The 8,600-nt window shown below is 44.2% G+C and overlaps 1 protein-coding gene across 1 annotated transcript; it reads left to right on the top strand.

Annotated features, from left to right (window-relative positions):
• The first annotated feature begins 4,877 nt into the window (after positions 1-4,877).
• Positions 4,878-6,756, top strand: LOC133256608 (olfactory receptor 1L8-like). Its single transcript, XM_061431388.1, has 2 exons — positions 4,878-4,965; positions 5,819-6,756. Exons 1-2 carry the CDS (start codon positions 4,878-4,880, stop codon positions 6,754-6,756), a joined length of 1,026 nt encoding a protein of 341 aa, XP_061287372.1.
• The last annotated feature ends 1,844 nt before the right edge of the window (positions 6,757-8,600 follow it).

Genomic DNA, 8,600 nt, shown 5'->3' with positions numbered 1-8,600 from the left:
GGTATCCATTCTGAGTGACCACCAGCCACCAGAGCTAACAAACGGGGTATGGGGAACATTTCAAACAGATGGAACAGTAAATCCCCAAGGCAAGAAGAAGCAAGAAATGCTGGCATGAAAGAGAGTAGAGAGGGAGGCAAAAGATGAGACGCAGAGCCCAGCAGGAGACACATCATAGGATGCACTGTAAGCTCAGGAAAGAGTTGGCCTTTAGTCTATGGGTAACAGGGAGGCTGGGGGCTTCCCAGTTAGCTCTAGTGGTAAAGAACCTGCCTGTCAATGTCAATGCAGGAGACATAAGAGATGCTGGTCTGATCCCTGAGTCAGGAAGATCCCCTGAAGAAGGAAATGGCAACCCACCCCACTATTCTTCCCTGGAGAATCCTATGGACAGAGGAGCCTGGTGGGCTACAGTTCATAGGGTCGCAAAGAGTTGGACACAACTGAAGCAACTTAGCAACAAGGAGTCTTCTGCAGTAGAAAAGTAACTATTATGGGTTGAAATGTGTCCCCCCCCAAAAAAGATATATTGGAGCCCTAATCCCAAGAGGAGAAGGCAATGGCACCCCACTCCAGTACTCTTGCCTGGAAAATCCCATGGATGGAGGAGCCTGGAAGGCTGCAGTCCATGGGGTCGCTGAGGGTTGGACACAACTGAGCGACTTCACTTTCACTTTTCACTTTCATGCATTGGAGAAGGAAATGGCAACCTACTCCAGTGTTCTTGCCTGGAGAATCCCAGGGACGGGGGAGCCTGATAGGCTGCCGTCTATGGGGTCACACAGAGTCGGACATGACTGAAGTGACTTAGCCTAGCCTAATCCCAAGAACCTCAGATTGTGACCTTATTCATAAACAGGATCTTTAAGATTCTTAAATTATTTTTTAATATTTATGTATTTTTGGCTGCATCTGGTCTTAGTTGCAGCTCATGGGATCTTTATGGCAGCGAACGGGCTTTTCTCTAGTGGTGGCTTGGGGGCTCCAGAGCACATGGGCTCTGTAGTTGGTAGCATGTGGGATTCTGGTTACCCGATCAGGGATCAAACTTGCATCTCCTGCCTTGGAAGGCAGATTCTTAACCACTGGACCACCAGGGCAGTCCCCTGGAGGTAGGGTCTTTTCAGAGGTAATCAAGTTGAAATGAGGTTATCCGGGTGGATCCTAATCTAATATGACTGGCGTCCTCATTAAAAGGGGAAATTTGAACACAGAAACACACATGCAAAATGAAAGAGGATGAGAAGAGACACAAGGAGAAGACCCCATCTGTAAGTCAAGTACAGAGGCATGGAACAGACACTTCCTCACAGCCCTCAGAAGGAACCAACCACGCTGACACTTTGTGGACTTTTCATCCCGGCAACTGTGAGACAGTACATTTCCACTGTTTATGCCTCTCAGTGCATGGTACTTTGTTTCAACAGCCCCAGCAAACTAATATAGCGAGCTATTCAAATTTGCACTTTAGAAAAACTGACCTGCCTACAGTGCTGAGAGGAAATTGAAAGACAAATATGGCTGCCAGGAGGCTATTTTGGAAGCTGGAAATGATAAAGGTCTCCATTTGAGCAGTGCTGGCAGAGACCAAGAGAGGTGGACAGGCAACATCGCTAGGATGTGATCATCAGTGGGATGTGGGAAATGAGAGAAAATACAGAATCAAGAGCAGTGCCTGGGCTGGGTTTGTAGCTCAGGTAAACACGTTGCCAGAGCCAAGTCTAGTCAACCAGCCCATCAGGAATCACAGACACAAGTTCTACACAGACAAGCAACTTGAGGACACAAGGCATCATCACCTCCTTCATCGTAACACCCAACTCTGACTTTTATCTCGTGGTGCCCCAGCCTCAATGCCAGGTGTGGCTTCGTTTCCTCCACAAACACTGTGCTAAACTCTGGGGATAGAATGGTGAGGGAAAGGAAACTGGATTCCTGTATTTGGTCAAGACAAACACCACTCACATAAATAAATGAATAATTACAGACTCTGATATGTGCCATAAAGGAAGGGAAAGGAGTTTCATGAGAACATAAAACAGGGTGACTTGACCCAGAAAAAGTATCGTCTGAGTTGATACCCAAAGGACGATAGAGAGGAAAAGCGTGCAGGGCGAGGGGCAAGGACCATCCAGATAGAAATGTGTTTGAAGACCAGGAGGAAGTCCCTGGGGAAGCAGGAATGTGATGAGACTGGAGGGGAATAGGAACTCAATTCATATTAAATGAAGAGGGGCTTGAGTAGTGTCCCCCCTCCCACCAAATTTATATTCACCAAAAACTCCAGAAAGTGACCTAATTTTTTTATTTTCAGTGCCTTAAATTTCTTCATAAAAATATTCTAAAAATCTATGCTGTTTCCTTTTTAACAAAGTATAATAGCAGGATACTTGACATTTACAATTCAAAATCAAATTAGCAGAATATTAAATATTTACATAATTATATCTTTTAAAATATGTATAAAGTAACAGGCAATTGTGTAGAATTGACATCAAAGGATGGTTCACAAATGGGAGTATTTTCCTTCATTCCTATAAAGGAATTATGTCAATTATGTCTCTAACAGAAGCTGTGAAGATTCTTAAGTACACTGTTTTCAGATAGGATTTGGTATGGAAACAGAATGAGACCTCACTTGTCAGTAGGGTCTTTGTACATATAATCAAGTTAAGATGAGGTTACAGTGGAGTCAGGTGGGCCCTAGAGGCTGGTGTCTTTCTTAGAAGCAATTCTGGACACAGGCACAGAGAGGAGAAGGCCATGTAAAGAAACAGAGCAGAAGATGGCCATGTGAAGACAGAGGCAGAGACTGAAGTGAGGCATCTCCAAGTCAAGGAATATCAAGGATTGCCTGTATCCACCAGAAGCTGGGCAAGAGGCCTGGAGCAGACCTCCCTAAGCATCTCTAGAAGGAACCAATCCTGCCACAAGCTTGACTTTGTACTTCTAGCCTCCAGAACCATAAGAAAAGGCGTTTTGATTGTTTTAAGTCAGGCCTTAAGCAACACTATTTGCATGATTCTGTGACATGAGGAGACCTAAACCAGAAGGTCATGCCCTCTGATCCCAGCAATCTGAGATGACTTCTCGGGCTCCTCATGACCGTTGCTACACTCTTGACCCCCTATAATCAGATGCATGAAGAGTCAGAGTTTCCTGTCACATTGGCTCTGAGCCCAGAGAAGGAAGCATGTTTGCAGGAAGGACCTAGCATTTTCTGCGTAAAACTTGGGAAGGGGCCAGTGCCAGGTGCTGGGTGCCCTGGGTCTGCAGGAGGCCCGACTCTGTTCCATGGTCTTGGCCAAGTCACCACCTCTCCCTGAGACTTCGTGTCCCTCACTGAGCCCCGAATGAGCACCAAGCAAGCTCCAAGGAGTCTCTGACCTTGCTGTTGGGTAATCACTGAAGCTGTGTTGGGAAGACCCAGTTAAGATACAAGGAGGGACTTCCTGGAGACCCATTCTCCAAGGATTCTGGGGTAAGGGTGATGCCAGAGCTCCACTCACCCTCTGGGGAGAGTTTTCCAACCACATCTCTCCGATGTGATACCTTGTTACAGTAGCCCTAGGAAACAAACAGACTTGAACCTCAAAAGTCAGGTGATTACATTTATTGTTAAAAGATCACTGTGGCTGCAGGGCAGAGAATGACGGGGGAGGGGCTGTCAAGAGAGGACAGGGGAACCAAATACATCATTTAGATGAGGCTGCAACAATCTGAATGGGAAATGATGGCTTTCAACAGAGTGCTGACCAGGGAGAGGAAGAGTTGAAGATTCAAGAGATACCTAGCAGGTGAAACCACGGAGATCCTTAAAGAATCAAAGCCCACGCTAATGGGTACTACACGGAATGGAATAAAATAGGAAAATCACTGATTCCAGTAACATCCACCCACCATGATTCTAGACTCAGCCTGGTCTGTTCTCATGGCCGAACTCCTTTCCTGTGTCTGCATTCCATTTAGCTCCACCTCACCTTCCCCTGATGCTACTTTCTTCTTTATCAGACATTTCCCAGTCATCCTGCTGACATATACTGTGTTTGTGGTTTTCACACCCATGTTCCTCGTTTTTCTCTTGAGAGCAGTTTTTACCTTAAGGATTAGGAAAGTGAAACTCAGAGTGATGAAGGGATTTTGCCAGACACATTGTGAGTAGACGGTGGAGCCCAGATCTCAACCCACATCTCCTGGCTCTGTCTCCTGAATGTTTCCCTACCCCCTGGCACAGCTCCACAGAACCACAGCTCCCAGTCCACACAAGACTTGGGAGCGGTCCTGTCTCTAGCAGTTACAGTAAGAGACTACACGCAACACTGATTTTGCAAGCCTGTCGTCACTGGAATAAAGATGTTACGGTGGAAAATTCCACAGTGAAAAACAACTCCCCTGGACATTTGTTCCTAGCATAAACTTCTGAAGCTTTATGAAAGCATTTGTGCTTAAGACTATCCCATTTGGGATCTAGGCTCTGGCCCTTCTGGGTTGCGTGATCTTGAGGAAAGTGCTCAGTGCCTAACCTCAATGTTCTCATCTATTGAAAGGGACTGTTGCTGAGAACCAGGTTAGAGAATTGTCATCTGTCATATACATAAAGCATTTAGCTCGCTGCCTAATACACAGTAAGGCTTAATAGGTCTTAAGTATGACTTTTGTTTCTCTTAATTGTGCGCTCATTTTCAAATCATACAAAGCACAAATAAATGTTTCTCCCACCAAGTCTCGTAAACTTGGGTGAAGCACGGTCAAACAATGAAAAATATGAACGCTATAAGGTTTTGCAAAGAAGTACAGAATAAGTGTTTTCAAGAGCATCCAGATACACCTGACAAAGGAGAGGATTTGGGCAGGAAGTAAAGGAAGACATGAAGACGATGGTGGAGCAGGAGAAGAGGAAGCCGAGAAGGGAGGTGTTTACTGTCCCAGATTTCAGAGAAGGACACCAGGAAACAGAGATGTTAGGTAACCAGCCCAAAGCCACACAGCCAGAAAGTGAAGGAGCTGATTTCAAAACGCATGCTCTTCTCAAAGACACCACATGATGCTCACTGCTTTGAAGTATGTCTATCACCATACCTGTAGAATTTTGTGGCAGTTATTTGTGTAAAAGTTTGTCTTTCCTGCCAGACTATAACCGCCTTAAGAATAGGACCTGAGAACCACTCATCTTTTTAATCTCAGTGTTGGGTTCCTAGTGAGTGTTTAAAACAGTGATACTGAATAATTGTGAGACCATAAATCCTCAATGTTTATGAATGTTTTAATGCATAGGTTCAAATATTGGGCTGACCAAAAAGTTCATTCAGGTTTTTCCATATCTTATGGAAAACCCCAAATGAAATTTTGGCCAACTCTATAATACAGTTTTTTTTTTTTTTTTCCCAAACCAGGTTTGAATTAAAATACTGGCTCTGAAAGGGTGACTACTGGCACTGTGTCACTGTGTGCCTATGTCAGCAGTTACCTTATTTACCTGATTCACTGTTTGGTTTTTTGTTTATTTGTTTTGTTTTGTTTGCAAGGATGGTAGAGAGATGAACTTCAGCAAATCTAATAAATATTTGTGGGGAAATAAGAATAGTGCATGGCTGAAGTCTACCTGGGATTCTTTCTGAAAGGAAATTCACTCTCTGATGTCCTTGCACTTAACACAGGTTCAATTTTATTGTTCAACTTACTTTTGTGGACTGTGGAAAGGATGACAAAATCATGGACTTTTTATAGGAATCCTAGGAAAGAGAGGAATGAATTGAAATTTGTTGAATTAAAATATTTTTTTTACTATATATTTGAATATGTGTATTGGCCTATGCAGGATCATGGAAGAGAGTTAACCAAACCAGCAGTGTCTCTGAGTTCATCCTTCTGGGACTCTCCTCCCGGCCTGAGGACCAGAAGCCACTCTTTGCCCTCTTCTTCATCATGTACGTAGTCACCATAGTGGGAAACGTGCTTATCATTCTGGCCATCCGCTCTGACACTCAGCTTCAGACACCCATGTATTTTTTCCTTAGCATTTTATCCTTTATTGATGTTTGCTACACAACCACCATAGTTCCCAAGATGCTGGTGAACTTTCTGTCAAAGAAGAAGTCCATCTCCTATGCTGAGTGTATGACCCAGATGTATTTCTTCTTGGCTTTTGCCAACACAGAGAGTTACCTCCTGGCAGCCATGGCCATTGACCGCTATGTGGCCATCTGTGACCCCTTCCACTATGTCACCACCATGAGCCACCACCGCTGTGTCCTGCTGGTGACCTTCTCCTGCTCCATCTCTCACCTCCATTCCCTCTTACTGGTTCTCCTGATAAATCGTCTTCTCTTTTGTGACTCCAATATCATCCACCACTTCCTCTGCGACATCAACCCTCTACTGAAGCTGTCCTGCTCCTCCACGCTTGTCAATGAAATTGTCATTAACACCGAAGGACTGGTAACCCTGGTGAGCCCTTTCATATGTGTTATCATCTCTTACCTACGCATCCTCATTGTCGTTCTTAAGATCCCTTCAGCTGCTGGGAAACATAAAGCTTTCTCTACCTGTGGTTCCCATGTCACCATGGTGACCCTCTTTTATGGAAGCATTATTTATGTTTATTTCCGACCCCTGTCCACCTACACCATCAAGGACCGAGTGGCAACAGTCATCTACACCATTCTGTCCTCCATGCTGAACCCTTTTATCTACAGCCTGAGGAACAAAGATATGAAGAGAGGCCTGAGGAAGCTGATGAGCAGGAGGATGTCCTAGGCAGCACTCCTGTGGGCATACTCAGGGGTAAGTCTTCTCCTGAGGCCCCTCACTTCTAATTGAAGTAAGTTACTGAAGGTTACACTCCTAAGCCAAGAGTCCATTAAAAATGGTGTAGATGACTGACAAGACTAGAATCTACAGTCTTATTTTTAGTATAATTATAGAAGTATACAATATATTCATATATATATATATATACTTCTATATATATATATATATATATATATCCACCAATCAAAGCCACCTTATTGCAGCCCCCCAGCTGGCCAGAGTCTTCATACTCAGTCCTCATCTCCCCCTCCCATTCTCTTTTGTCATTCGCTCCTTTCAAGTGCAGCTGAAAATGAATATCCTGCATTAATTTCTCTCGACCAAATATCTCCTTATTCAATAAGTCATGCAAAAGAGACACTGATGTATAGATCAGTCTTATGGACTCTGTGGGAGAGGGAGAGGGTGGGATGATTTGGGAGAATGGCATTGAAACATGTATAATATCATGTATGAAACGAGTCGCCAGTCCAGGTTCGATGCACGATACTGGATGCTTGGGGCTGGTGCACTGGGACGACGCAGAGGGAGGGTATGGGGAGGGAGGAGGGAGGAGGGTTCAGGATGGGGAACACAGGTATACCTGTGGCGGATTCATTTAGATATTTGGAAAAACTAATACAATATTGTAAAGTTTAAAAATAAAATAAAATTTTAAAAAAAGTCATGGGCACAGAATGGCTGATTACATGAGAATCTGGAACCTAGAAACAAGTAAGGGGAAAACTGTCTCTTTTCAGGGCTCTTGAGAAGCATTTGAGCTCTGACTGTGATAGGCGTTGAGAAGACCTCCACGTCTAGGGACAGGAAATGCCTTTGTCCATGTGGAGACAGTCTAGCAGCTGGCCTGATGATTTCTTAGGAGAAGTTAGGGCCTATTGCTATACTTGAAAGTAGTTTCTATGGTGTACTTCTCTTTTCTATGGTGTGATTCTTCAATAAAATATTATCAACAGGCATTTGTTATTGCTCAGTCTCAGTCGTGTCTGACTCTCTTCAATCCCATGGACTGCAGCATGCCAGGCCTCCCTGTCCCTCTCTATCTCCCAGAGTTGGCTCAAACTCATGTCCTTTGAGTCAATGATGCCATCCAACTATCTCATCCTCTGTCATCCCCTTCTCCTCCTGCCTTCAATCCTTCCCACCATCAGGGTCGTTTCCAATGAGTCAGGTCTTCCCATCAGGTGGCCAAAGTTTTGGAGCTTCAGATTCAATGTCAGTCCTTCCAATGATTATTCAGGACTGATTTCCTTTAGAATGGACTGGTTTGATCTCCTTGCAGTCCAAAGGACTCTCAAGAGTCTTCTCCTGTACCACAGTTTGAAAGCATCAATCCTTTGGTGGTCAGCCTTCTTTAAGGTCCAGCTCTCATATCCGTACGTGACTACTGGAAAAATCATAGCTCTGACTAGATGAACCTTTGTCGGAAAAGTGATGCCTGCTTTTTAATATGTTGTCTAGGTTTGTCAACAGATATAGCCTTATGAAATTAAAAGACGCTTGCTCCTTGGAAGGAAAGTTATGAACAACCTGGACAGCGTATTGAAAAGCAGAGACATTACTTTGTCAACAAAGGTCCATCTAGTCAAGGCTATGGTTTTTCCAGTGGTCATGTATGGATGTGAGAGTTGGGACTATAAATAAAGCTGAGTGCCAAAGAATTGATGCTTTTGAGCTGTGGTGTTAGAGAAGACTCTTGAGAGTCACTTGGACTGCAAAGAGATCCAACCAGTCCATCCTAAAGGAGATCAGTCCTGGGTGTTCATTGGAAAGACTGATGCTGAGGCTTA

Source organism: Bos javanicus, chromosome 11 (genome assembly GCF_032452875.1).
Source record: "Bos javanicus breed banteng chromosome 11, ARS-OSU_banteng_1.0, whole genome shotgun sequence".
Taxonomy (NCBI): domain Eukaryota; kingdom Metazoa; phylum Chordata; class Mammalia; order Artiodactyla; family Bovidae; genus Bos; species Bos javanicus.
This window is presented reverse-complemented; position numbering and strand designations above follow the sequence as displayed.